Source organism: Podarcis filfolensis (assembly GCF_964270895.1).
Source record: "Podarcis filfolensis genome assembly, chromosome: 12".
Lineage (NCBI taxonomy): Eukaryota > Metazoa > Chordata > Lepidosauria > Squamata > Lacertidae > Podarcis > Podarcis filfolensis.
Window position 1 is genome coordinate 36,657,676 of NC_139614.1, and position 22,842 is coordinate 36,680,517.

Consider the following 22,842-nt stretch of genomic DNA (forward strand, 5'->3'; position numbering starts at 1 on the left):
GGATACTGGACTAGATGGGCCATTGGCCTGATCCAGCCCGCTCTTTTTGTGTTGTTAACTGAAGCCTCACCTGCTGAGTAAGAAAATAGGAAGCTGCCTTATACAGTGGTACCTCGGGTTACAGACGCTTCAGGTTACAGACTCCACTAACCCAGAAATAGTACCTCGGGTTAAGAACTTTGCTTCAGGATGAGAACAGAAATCGTGCTTTGGTGGTGCAGCAACAGCAGGAGGCCCCATTAGCTAAAGTGGTGCTTCAGGTTAAGAACAGTTTCGGGTTAAGAATGGACCACCAGAACAAATTAAGTAACTTAACCCGAGGTACCACTGTACTGAGTCAGGCCTTCTAGCTCATTCAGTGGTTCCAATGGAATCACAACCCAACATAATTCTTAGTGTTCGAGATTCTTATACTTAAGGTACAATTAAATCAATGGCTAAACAAGGGTTAACTTTAAAACTGGATATTTTTGTGGGAAGAAAAATATTGGTTGTTTCAGTGAAGTAATAATCTTGATGACGAGTTGTACGTTCGTTCTTACACAAGTCAACAGGGGGAAAAGTTCTTTATTACCAATCCTTTCAGGGTTATTATATCAAGCAAGGTGAATGAGGAAATCTTTGTACAATATGCCAATAGATCATATTCATAACTCATAGCTGATCATAAACATAAAGTGATTGATGCCTCTGGAAAAAGTAATGTGAGCAAGTCTTCTTTCAAGTATGCAATCTGGCAAATAATAACGCCAGGACTGATCATTCAGGAAATGAAAAATGTCTTCTTCAGCAGGGTGCTTTCTGTGCATTTGGAAAGATTATTTCAGGAACCAGAAAGTACACAATTTTTTCTGAAGCTTTAAATCTTTCAAATGTGTGGGGCTTTGATGAACAAACCCATGTTGCTTTTAAATGCCTTTGCAAGATGAAGATGAAAGATGCTGTTCCAAATAATTATGGATTACAAACTTTCTGAAAACTCACACTTGATTTGTCTCACATGAGTGGGGGCTCGATAAATCGGGACAGGATTTTTGGCAGTCATGGTAATGCTTCTTCTAACCAATTATATGTAACTTTAAATTACATGCTTTGTTTTGCACACAAAAACAAGAAAATAAAGTTCCACATTGGGTTGCGTGCAGAGTTAACTCTTCTGTGAGTGGAAGGAATCCTTCTGTTTCAGGAAAGGTCCCCTCAGCTCAGGGGAGAGGCTTTGATCCTTTTGGGGGGGGGTGTCAAAGCAATAGTAACCAATAGCTGCTTTCTCCTGCGGCACCTAGTACCAACTCCTAAACCAGGCTTCCTCAACCTCGGCCCTCCAGATGTTTTTGGCCTACAACTCCCATGATCCATAGCTAACAGAACCAGTGGTCAGGGATGATGGGAATTGTAGTCTCAAAGTATCTGGAGGGCTGAGGTTGAGGAAGCTGGTTAAACCATAGGTTTACAACCTTTCTGAGTCCACGGCTCCCTCACTTTCTGAAGCTCACCTTTAGCCTGTCTGCAGACAGTGCAGCCCCCTCCAAGGTGGAGGCAGCTCAGGAACTACATTTCCCATCAGGCACGCTTTGCAGATGACACAACCCTCGCTTCCACCACACGTGGCCACTTCTATTAATCTGCACAATCTAATCTACAGTATCTATTAAGAGATGGGAGGGAAAGAAGGAGGTACAGAGATTGGTCCTGTTCTTGGCTCCCTTCACCATCATTCAAGGCGCCCCAGGGCACTGTGGCACATCAGTTGAGAACCATTGTACTATGAGGATTGTGGGGTGGGACGGGACGGATGTATCCTGAGATGTGGAAAAAGGAAAGAGGAGTTGGGGGAATGTATAAAACCAAGGCAGTGGTCATGGATCGCTGCCTTGCCGTGGCGAAGGGGCTTGAATAACTCAGAGAAGCTGTGAGCTATGCCGTGCAGGGCCACCCAAGATGGACAGGTCATAGTGGAGAGTTTTGCCAAACATGATCCACCTGGAGCAGGAACCGGCAGGATACTTGGCAATATCCCTGCCAAGAAAACTCCATGGACAAAGACAACAGGCATATAATAGCATGAGTTTGACCAAACTGTGGGACGCAGTGGAAGACAGGAGTGCCTGGCGTGCTCTGGTCCACGGGGTCACCAAGAGTCGGACACGACTAAACAAATAAACAACAACAACATAAAGCCAAAAGTGCTTACAACAAAACCAACAGTGGAAATGCAGCCTCAGGGACACTGGAAATACAAAATTATGGCTGCATCCCCAAATTTAGTCATTGCAAAGCTACAAGGAACCAAGGAGAGGAGCCGAAGTGCTTCAGTGGGAAAGGAAAATTAGCTCTGGAGTTGGCCACTGGTTCTTAGGTGCCTTAGTGCCAGAGGGCCCCTGCGAAAAATATAGTAATCAGTGAGTGGCATTCTGAGAATAATTTTAGAGACCTCACACTATCAAACATGCTCTAGTAGGGTTCTAGTCACATTCCATGCTTGCATAAAACAGGAATTCCTGCTAAAATATTGGTTTGCTGTGTCGTTGAACAGCACACAGTGATGATCCAAGAAGACACTCCAAAAATAAATTACTTCAAAAGGCTTAAACAAACAGAAAGACTGCCTTTAAATATCACTGAAGGAGAAACCACAATATGAATGCTAAGAACCCTTTTGAAAATGGTAACATTTATGTCACCCAAGAAGATATAGTGTTACTTTATTTGTTGCCTATAATATGGACTGCATAGTAAATGAAATAAAGTTATTTATACTCCAAACAAAAACGTGATTATATTTCAGAAAACATCTTCATAACAATTTCATCTCAAATGGAAAACCATTGCTATGTTTCCAGTGAAAGCCACCCTTATAGTTTTATAAACTGATCTGGTGATCACCCCATCTAATGCTCTTGGGTGGGTGGCAATTTGATTTTTGACATTTTCAAAGTGGGAAGCAGCTCAGAAGAAGTGAACTCTGCCAGTACTTCTCCCAGCATGAGGATTTAACACTGAGGTTTTATCTCTTCTTGTGACCTTCTTTTATTGATTTATTTCATAAAATTTATACACTGCTTGATTGTGAAGAACCTCAAAGAGCTTTACAAAAAGATAAAACAATAAAATCAATTTTAAAAAATCACAACCATACTTTAAAACATACAGAAGTTAAAATACTAAAACAGATTCAAATTACCTCAGCTTTCTAAGCATCTGGGTCGGCTTGTCTAAACAAGAATGTTTTCAGCAGGCACCAAAAAGAGTACAGTGATTGTGCCTGCTTGATCTCAACAGGCAGGGAGTTCCAAATATTCTATTCTATTCATATTATAATATTACATTGTTTTTGTCAGTTGCTTTGATTATCGTTTAGATGAAAGAGCAGGATATAAATCAGGGACAGGGAAGCTCAGGACCGGAGGCCAAAAGTGCCCCTCTAGGGTCCAGACCTCTCTGGCTGGTCTTGAGGACTCTCCTTAGACCTTCTCTTCAGCCACACCTTCTCTCCTCTTGCTCACCTTTGCACCCTCCACGGGTGTTTTCTGTCTGCCTGGAATGTGTTCTCTAAATCTGATGTCTCTTGCTTGCCTGAATACAGATGTGTGTATGAGTCTGTGTAGAAACTAGTCCAATGTATAAAGGTAGATTTTCCAATCATTTTCCCACCTAGTCTCTGGCTCTGCCCTCTGCTGGAATTAGGCTGCCAGAAGTCTGCCCAGAAGGCAATGTGGCCCTTGGTCTGAAAAAGATTTCCCACCACTGGTGTATGTGATTAAAACCGAGTATATTGGAAATAAATAATGGATTTGCAATCAGCGGCATGGTGGTAGTGCTGTATGCACATAATATATGTGACAAAAATAGCCGTGCTCTTGTTGGTAAAGCTGGTACTGTATATTGTTTGATGTCAGCAGCTAGCCAGCAGTAAATCACATTGAGCAAGTTGGAGTTAACTCATTATTAGCAAAAACACGTTCTGCACAGGAGTGTCAGGCCTAATGAGCCCAGCAACTCATCTCTAGTAGGTCTAGCTTCCATGAAGCAGTTGTTGAGGCTGAAGGTACCCCCTCCCCGCAGCTACCTAAGCCCCTTCTTCTCCAGGGTTTCTTCCCAAGCAATCAGAGACTGTGTTTGCACATCGCTAATCTCTCCTCTGCCCTTTTTATGCCTCTTCTGGTTCTGGGAGAGAAGGGTTGAGGGGAGCTTGTTGAAGCAGGTGAGGGAGACTCTCATGACTCTTTCATCAGCCTGATTCATCTCTGCCTCTCTCCTCCCACCCCCCTGCTTCAGCTTCTACTTCTGGATTGCTCTCTGCCACAGACTCTTCCAGCTCACTAAGCCCTCTTACATCTTCAGCTTCTGACACCTCCTCTTCCCAGTCTTCTCTCTTTTCTCCCTGTGACCCCTCATTGTTGTCCCACCACCACCACTCCCCAGGCTCTGAGGCTTCTTCTCTTGGTGGTTCCCCAGCTGGTTCCTCCCACCATTCCTCTGCCTCCAACCTGTTCATGACATTGGAAAAGAAAAATGCCATGAATCCCTTTGCCACTGTACACGCTGCCAAATGCTATTAATTTGTTCATAGCATTAGATGAAACTCAAGTTCTGAATAGTCAGTGCAGAATGAGATGAGGACCAGGATGTTTTCTTTCACAAAGCTAATAGATTCTTTGTGGGAGGGGGGTTGGCTGACTATTTCATAAAACAATGTGTGTCTATGTGTTATTTTACTTATTTGAAAGAAAGGTGGAGAAAGAGATTCTCACAGGAGGAATTTGAACAGCAAAGCTCTCTGATAAAAGAAGGCTAAAAAGTTCATTCCAAATACCAATTTGCTAATAGTCCCATGAGAGTAATGTTTATATTGGCAACAATGAACAAATAGAGATGAGTGACAGGTCCACAATTAAACCATGAATGGAAGCAAATATTCCCAGTGCAGAGTATGCATATCACTTGACAATACAGTCTGTAACCTCGGGTTACAGACGCTTCAGGTTAGACTCCACTAACCCAGAAATAGTACCTCGGGTTAAGAACTTTGCTTCAGGATGAGAACAGAAATTGTGCGGCGGCAGCATGGGAGGCCCCATTAGCTAAAGTGGTACCTCAGGTTAAGAACAGTTTCAGGTTAAGAATGGGCCTCTAGAACGAATTAAGTTCTTAACCCGAGGTACCACTGTAGAAAGAGACCAATATTCCAATGTCCTGAGACCATATTCTTATGACTACATTACTCCAGTTTTCTAATTAGCTCCTACAAATGATTACCCTGGATGTAATCACACCTTTCAGATGAGTAGAATCGTCAATTCCTCCTGCACTTCAGTTACAAAATGCCTCAATAAGCATGTGAACTTGTGGGATAATTTCACCCAGTTTGATGGTTAGCACTGGTGTCGGACTCAGTGGCGGACCTTGGAGTCTCAAATTTAAGTGGTACCCTGTGCGACGCCAAAATTCAGCCCCCACCCATCACCTTCCAGTCTACATCACAGCTGAGATGCCCTCTGTGGCACCCCTGAGGCTCTGCACCCAGTGCAATTGAACCAGTTGTGCTCCCCTAAAGCTGCCTCTGTTGGACTTGAGCAAAGGAGATCTGGTTTCGGGCTAAGAGGCTTATTGGGTGATCTTGGGCCAGTAGCACAAACATCCTAACCTACCTTGAACAAGGAGAAGGGCAACAGCTAAGAGGGGAATGGCTGTCACTTGGTAATAGCTATCTGCTTTGCATGCAGACTGTCCCAGGTTCAATCTGGCATCTCCAGGTAGGACTGGAAATGTCCCATTTGAAACCCTGCAGAACTGCTGCCAGTCAATGTAGACAATGGATGAGGAACTATGGGTATCCAGGTGTTGTTGGACTCCCATCAGCCCCAGCCAGTATGGCCAATGGTACGCAGGGCCACAGGTTCCCAACCCTAGATGGACGAATGGCATGTTCCTATGTTGCAAAATTGTCGTAAATAAATTGGGATAATTGCCACATATAGTGTCTGAGCAAGTTGGAGGAAGGGCAGAATACAAATGTTTTTAATCGTGTTCTGACCTTTCTGTTGTGTTTATGGAGTGGTGAAGGCAAAGTCTCATTAGCTCCACAAGGGGCAGGGGACAATCTTATTAAGGTTTTATTCTGTGCTTTTTTTCTGGGGGGATGCAGAGGTATGCATACCCCTAAACATTTTTTGAGTCTTTGTACTTTTGTCCATTTGCTGTATTTATTTTTCCCGATTTGAACAATAAAATGGTGGCTTTCTCGGGTCAAAATGAGAGTATCCCTAAACATTTTTTAAAGAAAAAAGCACTGGTTTTATTTTACAGAGAATGATGGTGGTTCTTTTCACTCCCACTTTTGAAGGTGGGCCAGTATGTTCCTGAAGAGTAGCTAAAGGGAGTGAAGGTGGTTATGGTGGAAGGGGACTTTAGTCCCAGTGTTCAAATTCTCAAAAGAAAGATGTTGAGTCCCATGTCTGTATGGAAGATTATGTGTTGCCTTTGGACCTGGAAACCTTATGTTTTAATCCCAGATATGAGGAAATAGAATATGGATAAAGTTTATGGTTTGGTGTATTCTACTTTAGTGGTGGATTTAATCTGCTCACGTTGCTCTGTGATATTCTGCAGTGCATCCACATTATTGCTGTCCATGATGGTATTTGTAATTGGACAGTTTAATCTTGAGCTCACAGCTGTGTAACTAAGTGTAGGAAAGAACACGTTATGGAAGGTGCGGTTAAAATGCACACACGCATATATACAAATTAAAATGCAGTATGTGTTTGTGTGCGAATTACTGTATTTCCGAAAGCGAACTGCGTTATTTTGTACCAGAGGGAATGTGGGTGTTTTAGGAACTAACACTGGATCATATGTCTCTTGTACACCACCTCTGTAATGTGGCGTAGGCGTGAGATAACGAAAAGGGTTTCCAAGAAAATAAGGCGGACAGGAGGAGCAGAGGCTCCTCCTTCCGAGCTTTCAAAAACCCCGATCCCTGCTAGTAACTGCGCATGTGTCGTCGTCGTCGTCATCAGCAGCATTAGAAGCAGCACAGTGACTACATAGAGATAAGTTCTTTAAAGTTACGATTCAATTATTCTGAGACGGCTGAGAATGAGATTGGTTTAGAGTTCCAACCAAAAGTCTCCCATACACACACATTTACGGTTGCTGTAAATATAAGTCCCTATCAGGGAAAAAGGAGGGGTATAAATAAAAGAAACAATCAGCCTACTAAAGTCACACGTCCCAGGAGAAAATCCAGGGCTCAGTTTATTTATTTGAAACACTTCTATCTCGCTCTTCGGTGGAAAACAAAACCAAAAACCAAAAAGAAATACCAGAACGGGTAACAATTGAAAGCCATGCATATACATTCATTTACGCACGTAAAAGCAATCTTAATCTGAAAACTTGAATGCAGATTGTTGTGCTTTTAAATGTTTCAAAGTTAAAATAAAAATAAAAATCCATACGTAAGACCTGAGTTGGAAAGGGTACTAGAATTGTCATTGCTGCCACGTTTTGTTGGGGTGGTGGAGAGAAGGCGCTACTGCTCCATCACAGGCACGTTAAATTCCTGCCCCTCTCATTGCTTTCTATGAGAAGCTTTTAGTCCCGCCCCAGCGGAAATAAAGATGGCGTTCAAAGCGAACCCGGAATCTGTAAGTAGTGTGCTAGTCTACTTGAGCAAGTCTATGACTAGCTACAGCAGGCTCTGCTTTCCTCCCGCCTATACTCTGTGCTTTACGGGCCCGGGAAGCTCCTGTTACGCATGCGCTGAAGTCTCTCGCCTGGTGGTGTAACCTAGCAACGGGAGAAGCCGGACGCGTTAGGAAAAGAGCGAGGGGACAGGCGTTGTGGGTTCTTGGGAACGCAGCTACCCGTGTAAACAGTAGTGTACAGATCTCGCTGAACTGGTGAGACCTTCCGGGCCAAGGCTGGGCTGGGAAGCCGTCTAAGGCAAGGAAAATGTTTGTTCCCGGGTAACTGGATCATACGTTGATGAATCCTCTGGGTTTTACTGGCAACTGTTTTTATTAATTTTGAAAAAGAAAAAAAAGCAAGCATATGAATAAGACAAATTGATTTTAAACGGGATGGGGGTATTCATTGCGTTTAGAGATTCACGCACACACGTGTCACAACAACGTGCATACGCTTCCAGAAAAGGCGTTTCCCCTGTGTGAGAGAGGGGGAGGGGGAGGGGGAGGGGGAGGGAGGAAGAAAGAAAGAAAGAAATTGCTTTTTTAAAGAAAAGTTTCCTTTTTGCAAGTATTCAAATGTTTTATGTTTGTTTCAGAATTTATATACCGATCCACATAAAAATAATACCCAAGCGGAACACACACACATAAACACACACACACACAGTCATGCAAATCATAGGGCAATGTAAATGCATGAAGTAAAAAAAATAAATAAAAGCTGAAGAAATAGAATGGACTATTTTCAGTTAGCTCAGTTGGTTAGAGCATGGTGCTATTAATGACAAGTTGCAGGTTCAATCCCCATACGGGCCACCTGCCGATTCTTGCATTGCAGGGGGTGGACTAGATGACCATTGAGGTACCTTCCAACTCCACAATTCTATGATTTTATTTAATATATTTCAAATAACTGCTTAGCCCAATCCCAGCCATGGTTTCACAGAAGAAGTATGAGTGCAACTGAACATAGAAGCAGCAACTCTGCTTGTTCTGGCAGGACAGAGATGAGCAGGGAGGTGTGTTTTTTCCCACATTTTGGACACATTTAAAGCACTATGGTACCATTTTAAACAGCCACGGCTTCCTACAAAGAATTCTTGGAGCTGTTGTTAAGGATTGGGACAGTTGTTTGGAGGCCCCTATTTCCTTCCCAGAGCTACAATTCTGAGTTCCCTGTGAGAGGGATTGACTGTTCTGCTTCTCTACTTCTTTGATCCTGTATCTCCACATCGCATTTGACCCTAATCCCATTTAAAACAAAAACCAAAACCTGCCACTGGGGAAGAATGAGTGGGACCACATGAGCTTTGATCAATTTTGATTATACTTTGGGCAGCTCAACTAGGGTTTTTTCTTGCCTTCACTAGGCTCACTGTGCCACATCTGAGGATTTTGTGCTTTACTTGCTTTGCTCTTTATTATCATATATGTATTCCCTTTTCCATATTTGAGAGCTAATATTCTCCCTGCCAACATTGTAGGTAGGGATAGTTCTGTCTCTCTGGGAGCATCTCCACTGTAGCTGCATAATGAGCCTTGCTTTAATGAAGAGCAGCTTAGCCAAAACTATATGAGGAAAGAAGCAAGGAATATACCGACTTACGGAGGAGGATTTCAGAGGATTTAGAAAGTAATTCATTTCTGAAGTGTACATTTTTCCAGTTCCTAACAAATCAGTTGAGGTCAGTTGTGTTACAATTTCATGCTGTCATCTTTGCCACTCAAGGCTGCCCCTGCATTTGAAAAGGGTGTCCAGGGCGCAGGAAAGACAGGTTTTAAAATAAGAGTGATGCAGTGCAGGCATTAGTAATGTGGACTGGCACAGGAGTGACTGACTGCCTGCTTGGGTTAGGGATGCCGCATCGGTTGGAGTAGCTCTCAGATTTTATTCATGAACGTTAATTACCGTATTTTTCGCCCTATAGGACGCACTTTTCCCCCTCCAAAAATGAAGGGGAAATCTGTGTGCGTCCTATGGGGCGAATGCAGGCTTTCGCTGAAGCTTGGAGAGCGAGAGGGGTCGGTGCGCACCGACCCCTCTCGCTCTCCAGGCTTCAGGAAGCTATCAGCAAGCCTGGGGAGCCCACGGGAGTTCCCGCAGGGCTCCCTAGGCTGCGGATAGCAGCCTGCTGCCCGGAGTGCGGGGCGCGCTGAAGCAGAGCGCCCCGCGCTTCAGGCAGACATCTGCTGCCTAGGGAGCCCTGCGGGTAGCAGCCTGCTGCCCGGAGCGCGGGGCACGCTGAAGCCGTGGCTGGGGGGGGATATATATTTTTTTCTTTATTCCCCCCCAAAAGAAACTAGGTGCGTCCTATGGGCCGGTGCGTTCTATAGGGCAAAAAATACGGTAATTATTTGAACAGTTGTTTTAAGCTCCTGTTGTCAAGCACTGAACTTGAAGGGGTGAAGGAAGAAAGAGACTAAACAGTGAAACCTGCTTTATGCTGAAATTGACCATTGCTCCATCTAACTCAACACTGCCTACTCTGATTAGTAGAGACTTTCCAAGGCACAGAAAAGTATGTTGCCATCCTGCAATCTGATATCATTTTAACCCAAGACTAGAAGGGCTTGAAATGGGATCTTTTACATATAAAATATATGCTGTGCCATAGGCCTGAGCAAACAAAGACCACCACTGCTTTGGTTACCAGAACCTTCCTTGTTAGCAGAAACTTCCTTTTCCTTGCATCTGTCCGAATAGTATCAAATATATACATGTGTGTGCTTATATAGTATCATTGATGTTTTGCTCTGTAAAGTGCCAGGTATAAGAAGCCAGATCTCAGTCATAAAGAGCTTAAAACCTAAATACAACAGTGGACATGAACAGAGGAAGGAAAAGGAGGGGCAGTTGTAATAGGGGATGAAATCTTCTCATAATCTTAATTAAAGGTAAAGGTACCCCTGACCATTAGGTCCAGTTGTGGACGACTCTGGGGTTGTGCGCTCATCTCGCTCTATAGGCCAAGGGAGCTGGCGTTTGTCTGCAGACAGCTTCCGGGTCATGTGTCTAGCATGACTAAGCCGCTTCTGGCGAACCAGAGCAGCGCACGGAAACACCGTTTATCTTCCCGCCGGAGCAGTACCTATTTATCTACTTGCACTTTGACGTACTTTCGAACTGCTAGGTTGGCAGGAGCAGGGACTGAGCAACGGGAGCTCACCCTTTCGCGGGGATTCCAACCGCCGACCTTCTGATCAGCAAGTTTAACCCACAGCGCTACCTGCGTCCCTTTCCCTTAATTAGGTGGTTGCTAATGCCTAATCAATTAGGATTGACAAGGCAGTTGCCAATCAGACCAAAAAGTTATTGTTCACCCATTGTGCTTCATTGTTCCTTATACACCCTGGCACTCTGATAGTCATCCGCAAGGCACTCCTTTCACAGAAAATATTTTAGCTGGAGTGTGGCTGCCCTATGCTCTGACTGAGTTCTGTCTGGGTCCAATCCCTGTTAATGTTATTGACAGAAGTTAGATGGGCCTTAATAACAAGTCCAAGTATTCTTCCATGCTTGATATCTTTTGATTAATTTACTCCTTTTGTGTCTTCGACAACTTTGATACCCCTCTAACTCTTCAGGAGATACACTTAACTGGTGTTAAGAAAGGGGTCTTAAGAGTTGTGATGATAAATGTAGCAACCAGGATGGAAGCTTGCTTGTTAAAGATTTGAAGCAATGTACTTGCACTTTGATGAAAGGAGTAGGAGTGAAAACAGCCACTTCCTAGTTGTATGTATTTATTGATTTAACAACATCAAAATATAATTCCATGTTACCTAACACTGGGGGTGAGTTTTTATTTTAATCAAGCAAGTATCTATTAGAGTTTAGACCAACTAAGTGTTACACGTGAGTGGTTGCATTACCCTGCTTTTCAACGGCACCTGAAATAGGTATCTTTCTGCTTGTTTCTGCAGCAAACATGAATTAAATAACACAACTGGAACATCCATATATTTTTGGGTTTAGAGATGGAAAGCAGGGCTTAATCTAATTACAGTGACACTTCTTTAAGAACTCTTTAGTTTATGTGACCCTTTAATATGATTTGCTTTTAAGACAGCCCCCCTCATCTTTTTCATAAAATTGCCCTGCTGTTAATTTAAAGCAAGTGATTGAATAGCTGCCATGTTCCATTTATTTTAGGTTTATATTAAAGCGCTTTTTCTTAAAGTCTTTCCCTCTTGGGAAGAAGGATTTTGCTGTGCATCTCAGCAAGACATCGGAAATCTCACACATCATTTTTCCATTCAGATTGTTTGTCACAGCTTGTGTTATCCCTGTGGTTTACTAGTGTCACATCCACTAGAAATCTGTATTCTGCCTTACGAACCCTTACAAATTTTATCCCAAACAAAGTTAAATTAATGGAGCCAAATGTTGTCATCTGTCTCCATTAATTTTATTTCATGAACGAGTAATGACTATATTTTGTACTGCATCACACAGTGAAAATGTTTGCTTTTTGAAATAGCTTACAAGGCTCGGTTTTCGAGTTTTCAACTAGGGACAGGATCTTCTAGTGACTGTGTGTGTTTGCACACAATGATAGGCCATGAGTTACGGCTTAATAATCCACAATGTAAATGAGTACAGTAGTACCTCGGGTTACATATGCTTCAGGTTACATATGCTTCAGGTTACAGGCTCCGCTAACCCAGAAATAGTGCTTCAGGTTAAGAACTTTGCTTCAGGATGAGAACAGAAATCGTGCTCCGGCAGCGCAGCAGCAGCAGGAGGCCCCATTAGCTAAAGTGGTGCTTCAGGTTAAGTACGGACCTCCAGAACGAATTAAGTACTTAACCTGAGGTACCACTGTACTGTGCTGGTGTAGGCATCCCCTTCACTCCCTCTTTATTCCTCCTTTTGCATGAGCACATGTAAGTGGAAAGTTTTGAGTGGTTTTTGATCCCGGGAATCTGCTTTATTAACTCTTAAACAAACCAGAATTGGCAAACAAACAACAAATCCCTGTTGAAAATTGGTTTATGATTTTGTCTTGATCAAGTACAACTGATGAGAATCCCTGATTCAGCAGTCATATTCATTTCTGGTTTGTTTACCTGGTTGTACAGAGGGAGGAGCAAAGTGGGAGCAAATGCATTATCTGTACTAGCATGCTACTCATTCTTGTCATGTCATGTCATGTCATGCATGATTACTTTTAATGAACCAAAGACCCAGACAATATATAAGACTACATACCAATGCATTCTTAATATTCTCACTCCCTTAATCCAGCGACAGGGGAAGCCGCTCGGACGCCTGGGGCGGACGCCTGGGGCCCCCATGGGCGAGGTGTGCCCTGGGGCGGTGCGCACTACGGGGCCTCTGGAGTCTGCCTGTCTCCCCCCACTCAGCTGCCCTACAGCTGGGGGGGGGGAGGCAGCGGGCGGACCGTATGGACAGCGCGGAGCCTGCGTGCACTGAAGGCACCACGTCTCTTCCAGGAGAGACGCATGGCTCGGGCGCGTTGCATGCCCCGCGGTGAGTGCTGCCCGGCACTCCTCAGTGGTGACACTGAGGGCGGCCCACCCCTACCGCACCCCTTCCTCCGCCCCTGCCTTAATCATGTTTACGGAATGGAGAGTGGACTGTGGCATTGTTTTGTCTCCTTCTCCTACCCTACAACTCTCTGATATGAATTTACCCTGCTGGACCTAAGCATTGTTAAAACCTATGTTATCCACAGACAGCTTTCCAGGTCATATGGCCAGCAGGACTAAACTGCTTCTGGTGCAACGGAACACCGTGACGGAAACCAGAGTGCACGGAAACGCCTTTTACCACCGTTTATATATACCACTAAAAGAGGATACTGTTATCCTCCTATTCCTCTTCGTTCAGTTAGGAATATATGTGTGTAGTACAGAAGTTAGGTTTGGAATAGATTCTGTTGCTGCACATTAAATATGATTCGCCTTGGTCATGTAAACACAGCTGGGAAAAGGATGAGGCCAAGAAGTAGTCAAATTTGTTGCAGGAAGTTTCTGCTAAAGACAGAAGCCTGCACAATGACTAAATAATCAGCAATACAATCATGATGCTAATCAACTGGGAATTTGCATAACTGAGGGGGAAAGTACTCCTGGTTCATAATTTTTCAACATCTGTGTACATTTGTGTAATTAACAGAAATAATTCCACTTAATTATAACATGCCCATTTTTTAGTTGCCAATAAATGAAAGCATTTCTTGTCCTGTGTTGCTTCAGGTTTTAGAGGATAGAACAAATCCAGTGAACTAGCAAGGAAAAGAAGACAATTGACTTGGATCCTGGTTATAGGCGGTGGGGTAAAAAAGGTACTTAAGTTCCTGAAAACAAATAGTTGCTTCATAGCAATATTTTTTTCCTGCAAATCTTAGTGCATTTTTATGCTGCTATTGAACTGGGAGAGGGGGTGCGGGTGGGGGGTGGGGATGCAGTTTAGATGTACCAAAGCAGGGAAATTATATAACTCAAAACACACTAAATGAAATCCCAAGGTGAAAATTTGATTCTCCAGCCCTACCACTGAGCTTGTGTAGTTATACCTTGTATAGAGCAAAACCTCACATAAGTTCAAGATGATGAGGTTATATCGTCATTTATCAGTTCAAGATGATGAGGTTAGATCTTCAGTTAGCACAGGTGTAAATGAGAGCACAGGGTCAACAGCTCTAGAGAATCAATTCCTTATTTAAATAAGTGCTTCTTATATAATTGTACAAAGCTCTCCCTTCCCCCGCTCCCCTTATAGGCAGAATTATGCTTTTCAGCTACATATATGTGATACATTTAAGTGGGTTGGCAAACTCGAAGTTGGTGCTATCAGGTTGAGCCAGGGCTTAGGATCACAGAGAAAATCAAATAAAAATAGTAATCAGTTTTCTGTGGGAACCCTATATATTTTAATTTGCAAAGAAAAGAAAGTGAAGGTATTAAATGAATATATCTACTGTATATATCGTAGGCATATATATGGATTAGCTGTGTTGGTTTGGGCAAAACTACATACTATCCTGGCAAACGTATGCTGCTCAAACAGAAACATTAACATTAATGTAGGGATAAGGAGAAGGCACTGGCAAGGGAGAATTGGCAAATGGATGGGTTTAACTCGTCCCGTGCTCTCTTGTCAAAGTTCTACTGACAAGCCCTCCTTTCCAGTGTTTCCTCTGCAGTTATACACGCTCTGTGTTTTGGAGTCTGTGTGTATGTGTTTAAATGACCATGTGTGTGTTTATGTACAGCTTTTATAGAGGAGAATTAACAGAGGAAAATCAAACACACTCCTTCAGCCTTGTAACACAGGGTTGGGAAACCCATCTCTCCCTTGTAAAATGTTCTATGCACAAAGATTGCAGAAGTGAATCGCGATTACATTTATCAATCTAAACTTTTTTTCAAGAAGCTATCATTGTATACGTTTCTACTTTTGGCACGCTGCTGAGCTTAGTTGTAGAGAAAAGCTGAAAGTATATTCCTATGCAGAACCAATGATTTCAATTGAAGCCTTTTTTATAGCAGTCACTCTGTTTCCTAAGCTCCCATCTGTCTTTATGTCATTGCTGTGCTGACTTGTATATTGTACTGAGAATTGACAGACCTCCTGCTGAGTTTTAGTGGTTACACTTCATAATAGTACACATTGTGAAGTCAGCTCATAAATTGCAACCACAGATTCCAATTATAACTAGAGTTGTATGTCATGTTCATGGTTCTTCCTCTGATTGGATTTTTGTGTACTTTATATTCTAGCTGAGATCTAATATAAATATACATTATAATTGCTGGCATTCTGGCCTCATCTGCTTTGGGCTATGCTATAAATACCCACCCCCTTTTTTTTTTTCCACTAAACACATATGAACAGATTTGATTAGTGTTGGCCAAATGCACCATTAGTATGTGTAAATGATACAGCTCTGTGAATGCAAAAATTGCCAGCAAACTTCTGTAAATGTACATGTGCCTGCCTTAAAATGCATCTGAAAATAAAGCCAATTTTTTTAAACTCCAGTAAGTGCAGAAAATGGTCTCACTTATCACAACCAAAATCTGGTTATTTCTGAAGTTTGAAAGCATCCTTAAGAGCTAGTGAGTGGCATTATAAGAGCTTTTTGAAGCAAGTGAAATTGAGCTGCTACTGCTTTAGCAACTCCTAGAGCCATGGATTACATCAGGATGGCCAAGAGATAAAAGGCTTTTGCTAACAGCTTGCATTCAGCAGATAAAGTAAATCTAAGAATCATTCCTCACTCCAGTAACAATCATTCCATGAAGTCTACTGAATTATGGTTGAAACCCTGTGTAAACTGTGTCCACTCAACATTGCTTGTCTGTTCATCATCTGCTCTTTTGTTTGTTTTTAGAATGGGTAAAAAAATTAAAAAGGAAGTGGAGCCTCCTCCCAAGGATGTGGTAAGTTTATAAAACACTCCTCACTATAAAAATGAAAATGTTTCACAATTATAACATTCAAGTTTTCTCTCCTTCTTCAATCTTTACTCCCACTTACTTCCCCTTCTGCCTCTAAAAATGTCTTGTAAAGATAAAGATAAATAACATTTTTGTTTCGGTTTGACTGTGTGTGTAAACAGAGGGACCAATCACATTTATTTTCTGAAAAATATTATATTACGGTAGGCCCTTTTCTACTTGGAAGAAGAAGAATGGAAGAGAAAGGAATATGCAGTATAATCTCTGGGTTTTGACTGTGGACATTGGGTTGCCACCACCTGTGGAGTAAAGGTGGAACTCAAGTCTGATTATATGTGAGCTTTGTCCTTGGTCTAGAAAAAAACTTGGCCCCTAAAAGATAGCACCCCTGGGCTCATGGGGCTTATTCTTGGGGAAGTGGGGTTAGGATTAGAGCCTTGGAGTTGTTGTGCACGATGTGGCTTATTTGTTGTTTCAGGCTGTAAGTAGCCCACCTTAAGTCTACATAGTGAAGGTTAGGATATACATTTAAATAAATAAAACATTTACAGCTTGCATGAAGTCACATGTGTATAAAAGGGCTCAACTAATCAATGTCATTACATGAAAAAACAGGTTCCACTGACATCTACTGCTATGCTAAGGATCAAGATGTAAGTAAAATCCCACTATCTTAATTCAAATGGTTGCTTCAGTTTTCAAACATATGACTCCAGCAATTGATCTGTTCCCCGAATGTTCTGAAGCACATCTTTCCACCATCTCATGAAATTTTAGAATAGTCTTCAGTGCTCAAAACTGAGAACATTAAAATATGGTGGGAACAAATTCTTCACCTTCTTCCAGTGGCGTAGCGTGGGTTGTCAGCACCCGGGGCAAGACAAGTAATTTGCGCCCCCTAACCCGTGGATTTGCGCCCCCTAACCCGTGGATTTGCGCCCCCTAACCCTAACCCCAGATGTTGCGCCCAGTGCGGCCGGCCCCCCCTGCACCCCCCACGCTACGCCACTGTCTTCTTCTCTATGGAATACCATGTATAAAATTGTTCCAGAAAGCTGTAGAAGTTTGGAGGTGCTAGCTTAGACCAATATACCTCTTTTCTGCCACCTGACTGTTTCCTTCACAACTTGTGCAAATCTTTCTGCTCCATTTTTAACCTCAGTAGAAGCAGCAGAAGGAAAGGATCTGGTATGGGAGTAGATAGTTTCACTTCCAACCAAATCAAAAGCATATTGGGTGATCTAGTCTGTTTCCCACCAGTGTATGCTGCTTTCCTGACAAGGAGAGGAGTACATTCACTTACAAAGGACACCTGGCTTTTTCCTTTTGTGGAAACTAGGTTCAGGTATCCTGTTTCTTTTTTAAGTGATTGAACTGTTCTCAGGTTTCATAAAACTGGAAGAATAATTCACGAGTAGTTAAAATACAAGGACTATAAACTGCAGATTATATTTCTAAACTTGTTATGCAAATTAAAAGATGTTTGAAAAGATGGTTTTCAAGAATATTTTAGAAGAATTATCCCAACATTATTTTACCTCTGTTGCAATTGTTGCAATGAAACCATTCATAAAGAGGATTTCTGCTTTCCCCCATAAAGTCAAAAATGTTGAAGCAAATAATGTTTTTATATTATTATTATTAAAGATTTCTTAGTTTACAAAAATACATTCATTGTCTCTTTTTCTAGTTGTGTTTTCTACAGATCAGTTTCATTTGTTGTGAGACATTAGTATTGCATGCAGTATTAGGTTGGGAAGAAAAGAGGGGCAAGAGGGGGATGGAGGATGGTGAGTGGGGTGGGGTGATAATTCTTCTGTTCTTCTACTTCGTGTATGTGTGGGGTTTTGTGGCAGTGTCCCTTGTATGGGTTCAGTGTCACTTGTATGGGTTCTCTTACTATTCAATTGTTGTATTTCCTTGGTGGTGAGAGAGGTTGCGGTGGCCTAGGGTGTGGTTGCTTGTCCTTGGTTGAGATTTGTTTATATGTGTGAGTGTGTGGGGTGTGTGGATTTTTGGATCAGGTTAGCCAGATTGGTTCGCATGCTGTCAGTGGATTCTTGTTGTCGTCTTGTCGGGCTATGTACTGTATGTGATAAAGGGGAACCATATCGGGGTGAAGGCGTCTTCTATTTGAACCCATGTCAGTTTCAGTTTATTGGTTAGTTTTTCTAGTAAGGCTGTTCCCCATACTATTTGATACCATTGGTCCATGTTTACTCCTGACAGGACTTTCCAGTGTCTGGCTATGATGCTTCTGGCTGCTGAGAGTAGGTGGGTTATGAGCTCTTTATAATGTGAGTGGTCATCAGTATCTTGTATTTTTAAAGTTACTCTTTTTGATCTTCCTTGGAAATAGTGGGCATAAATTATTTTGTTGCCATCATATCATGCTGAACCATGCAAGTCTACTCTTCTAGCCTAATAATATTTAGTCCTTACAGGTTTGGTGGTATGTTCTGTAAAATATTCCAACAAACCTGTGTTGACTGTCCAATGTGGAAGTTTATATTTCTCTTAGTCTAGTACAGACATCCTTGCTAAACTTCAGAGATTATCCATAAGTGTTGTGATCTGCATGTAGCCCCATATTTGTGTGTCTGCTTTATGAATTGTCATTATTTCTATTAGCTTGACTACCACAAGCACATATGCACTCGGTGGAGTGGAGAGCCATCTGTCACTTTCGGCCAGCCTAACTTCTGTCATCTATGGTAACTTCTGCATTAAATAACTGCAACACATTATACCCAGAATACAGGGTAGCTCAACAATTTTGCCAAAAAAAGCTCAACAACGTCTGGATAGGCAACCCTATTGGTCTGGATAGGCAACCCTATTATATGGAAACTTCAGCTGGTGCAGAATTCAATGGCCAGGTTGCTCATCAGTACAAGATGGTTTGAGTATATAATGACAATCCTGGCCCGACTGCACTGGCTGACAGTTTCCCAGCCCAATTGAAAGTGCTGGTTTTGACCTATAAATCTTTAAACACGTCAGGACCGCAATACATCAAGGACCACCTCTCCCCATATGAACCACCATGGACTCTTCAATCATCACCTGAGACACTTTTTCATGGGCTGCCTCCACAAGAGGTCCAAAGGGCAGAAACGCAAGAATGGGCCTTTTCTGTGGTGGCTCTTTGCTTGTGAGATGCTCTCCCCAGAGATGCCTGCCTAGAGCTTTTGTTACATATTTCTGGGCGCCAGGCAAAAACATTCTTCTTCTCCCATAAAAAGATAAAGGACCCTTGACAGTTAAGTCCAGTTGTGAACAACTTTGGGGTTGCGGCACTCATCTCGCTTTACTGGCCGAGGGGCCGACGTTTGTCCGCAGTCAGTTTTTCCGGGTCATGTGGCCAGCATGACTAAGCTCCCATACCGTTGGCTAATTAAACCATCTATGGCCTTTTAAACTGTGTGTTGGTGTGTGTGGGGGGTGTGTGTGTGTTTCTAACATTTTTAAACGTTTGTTACTATGTTGTGTATTTTTGTGTTTTTATATTGTAAACCGCCCTGTGATCCTCAGATGAAAGGTGGTATAGAAATTAAGTAAATAAATAAAATAAAACAAAACAGGAATATCCATGAATACAGAGTGAAGGAACTAAAGTTGGCATTCTGGCATCTTTACTTTGCAAAGAGATGACTTTCCTGCTCTCTCTCTTAAAAACCTATACGGCAGTTGGTATCTCACTTTTGTATGAACCGAAGGCTGGCAGCTAAATTGCATCCTAGTCGGGAGTTTGTTTCCCAGACATATGAAGTTTATATAAAGTTCTCAGCCAATTCAGAAGTCTGGCTTGGAACTAATCAGAACTTGAGAAGGTCTAGAATGAACAGTGATATAGATACACTGGCGGAGGAAGAGGAGTGCAGGGGAAGCGCACTGCCCCTGGCAGCGCGATTCCAGTAGGGTGCCATCGTGGCTGCCCCCCCCCCGCGCTGGGCGCCACGCCCCTGTGGGCAGCGCACCCCACCCCTGGGACGCGCGCCAGCCCTGTCCCCGCCTGCTCTCTGCACCCCACCCCACCCCTGGTGCCAGAGCATGAAGCTCTACCAGTGTATGGATAAGGAGACTCTACTGCTTCCAAAATCTCCCAGGATGGCTTCAACTGTTTACATTACAGTGGTACCTCAGGTTACATACGCTTCAGGTTACAGACTCCGCTAACCCAGAAATAGTGCTTCAGGTTAAGAACTTTGCTTCAGGATGAGAACAGAAATCATGCTCCGGCGGCGCAGCAGCAGCAGCAGGAGGCCCCATTAGCTAAAGTGGTGCTTCAGGTTAAGAACCTTTTCAGGTTAAGAATGGACCTCCGGAACGAATTAAGTACTTAACCCGAGGTACCACTGTACACACTTGCTCAAATTCAGTTCAACACATTAGAACTTACTATTTATTGAATTTATATACTGCCCTATACCAGGGTGGTTTACTCATATTTCTGAGTAAACATGAACAGGATGCACCCAAGGTCTTGAGTTTTGAGTCATTAGTTTCAAACACTATACACTATAGTTTCATACTCTCATTTTGTTTGTTTTAGCCAGACCTTTGTCTTCTGTGAGATTTAAACGAAAATATATTTACAGAAATTTCCATAAAACCTAAATAACTGAACTGATTTTACCTTGCTCTTATTTCAGTACAAGCAAATCTACCCAAGGCTTCTATGACTTTTTTTTTAAAAAAAAACTTTGCTGTTTTGCTCATTGCTCTCATGTTATTATTAAGAAATAAAATTTGTTCGGATTGCGGCTTAGAATGCAATACTCTGTATACAGTACTTACTTGAGAATAAGTCCCATTGAGGGCATTGGCTTTTGCAGCTGAGCATACATGCATAGTATCTGTCTGTTAGATGCACTGTTGAACCAAGAACTAGAAAGACTGGCATTTTTAACCATATTAATGTTCTTAAAATTGTTCCCACAATGTAGACTGGACCCGACATGGTGTAGGCTTGGCAAAAAATAGTTGGTCCAGATCCAAGATACTGTTTTAATTGAGCATGATAAAAGTGCCTAATTTTGTTTGAATGTAAAGCATTCCAAAATGTTTGATTTAAACTGAAGAATGAAAGGCTTTTAGAAGGATTTGCCCTTTCTCAAACTATGTTGGTTTCAAGCAATCTATTAAATAGGGTCAGAACAGCTGGATTTCATAGCAGAGCTCTCTCTGTTTGAGAAAGGTCAGAAATGGAAATGAACATTTTGCATCGCTTCCAGATGGCTGAATCATGACAGTACTTTGACCGGTCGGGCATCATGGAGAGCTGGCCTTTGAGATACAAACTTATGTGAAGACAGCACAAGAAGGGCCATTCTATTTTTAAAATATATTTAAAAATATCCACTATAGACTAGAATATCCACTATAGTTAGTAGTGCAGAATATGCAATCTATGGCCAAATTCTGTCACTATCTTTGAATGCATTTAGCTGTATAGAGAGAGATTGCTTTGCTCAGATTATTTTCTAGAGAGAGTGCTTTGCTGGCTCTCCAGTGAGCAGAACAACAAACTGATGTTGCCAAAAACTTCTTGGAGTCTTGCCTGGCATCAAACAATTAAGTCATTCCTGTTGCCTAAAGAATGCTTTGGATCCACAAGGGAGCTGCAACATTTCACCAGCTTTATTCATAATGTATGGAAAATCTTTTAAATCTCCCATTTGACATTATGAGAGCAATCCACCAAGCACTTATGGTGTACAAAACTTCTATTAGTTTAAAGGGGCATGTGTGGGAAGATGTGCAAAATTTCTGTTGAAATTAGCGTAGCTGGCCGTGTGTGGAATGCTGTGAAAGAGGAAGAGACTTTGCAGAATTGGTGGTTGTGAATAGCGGCCGCCACCACAGGACCCAGCTCCACCTTAGAGGGCCAGTATGGATTTGCCAATGCATATAGTAAATTCATAACAGGCTCCACTTTGGTTTAGCCATTGGCCATAGGACACTGGAAGTTTAATAGGAAGAAAAGGGCAGGTGTCTGAATCCTAAGATTTATACAGCCATTCAAGGGCAATCAGAGTCTCATGGATTGTAGAAGAATCAAGAACCCAGAAAGCTATCTGGTAATATTATTTTATACTCTGCTGCTTTCTATAAACCTCTGTAAGGCACGGGGAGCTGCTTTACCCCAAGTCAAGACTATTGGTCTTGGTCAATACTATCTGCAGTGACTGGCAGAGGCTCTTCAGCGTTAAAGACAGGAGGCTTTCACAGTCCTGCCTGGAGGTGCCAAGGATTGAACCTGTCACCATTTGCATGGAAAGCATATGCTCTATGCACTGAGGGCCCATCCATATTAACACATTAAGTCTTTGAATTATATTTTTTGTGATGTACTTTACCTTTTCACATAGCAAAAAAGAAAAAAGAAAAAAAAGGGTGGAGTAGCTCACACGTAGGATCCTCTAAAATGTTAATACTGATTCTATGGACTCATTCCCACATAACATTAAGCCAAAACAAGGCTAAGAGTGAATGAAGAAGTGTACTCATGCCTTGCATGCCCTTTGCTCCTACACTAATTCTGCCACCGCCACCACTGCATGGTTTGGCTTAGTGTTACCTGATTTGTCTTGCTCCAGGCAAACTGTGAATGGTAAGCCAAGAACATGATTTGTTTGGAGCAAGAAAACAATGAGCCCAGGTTCACATAATGTTAAACTGTGGATAGTGCAGTCGCAGGACTGGAGGAGGAGCAAAT

The 22,842-nt window shown here is 42.4% G+C and overlaps 2 protein-coding genes across 17 annotated transcripts in view; one reads left to right on the forward strand and one right to left on the reverse strand.

Moving 5' to 3' along the window:
• The window catches only part of PIP4K2A (phosphatidylinositol-5-phosphate 4-kinase type 2 alpha), a 177,861-nt gene that overhangs the window by 85,143 nt on the left and 69,876 nt on the right, over positions 1-22,842 (reverse strand). The gene's annotated exons all lie outside the window — the stretch shown is intronic.
• Positions 7,533-22,842, forward strand: part of ARMC3 (armadillo repeat containing 3) — a 57,580-nt gene continuing 42,270 nt past the window's right edge. The window contains exons 1-6 of one of the 12 annotated variants that reach the window (XM_083579457.1): positions 7,546-7,947; positions 9,176-9,376; positions 13,914-14,002; positions 16,055-16,103; positions 16,737-16,774; positions 18,351-18,395. Coding sequence is in view for 10 of the 12 variants with exons in the window: in XM_083579456.1 (XP_083435582.1) it covers positions 16,056-16,103 (48 nt within the window). In the remaining 2 variants the exon portion in view is untranslated. Of the gene's footprint in view, positions 7,948-9,175; positions 9,377-13,913; positions 14,003-16,054; positions 16,104-16,736; positions 16,775-18,350; positions 18,396-22,842 lie in introns of all 12 variants that reach the window. The other 11 variants (XM_083579458.1, XM_083579456.1, XM_083579466.1 and 8 more) reach the window with 11 other exon arrangements.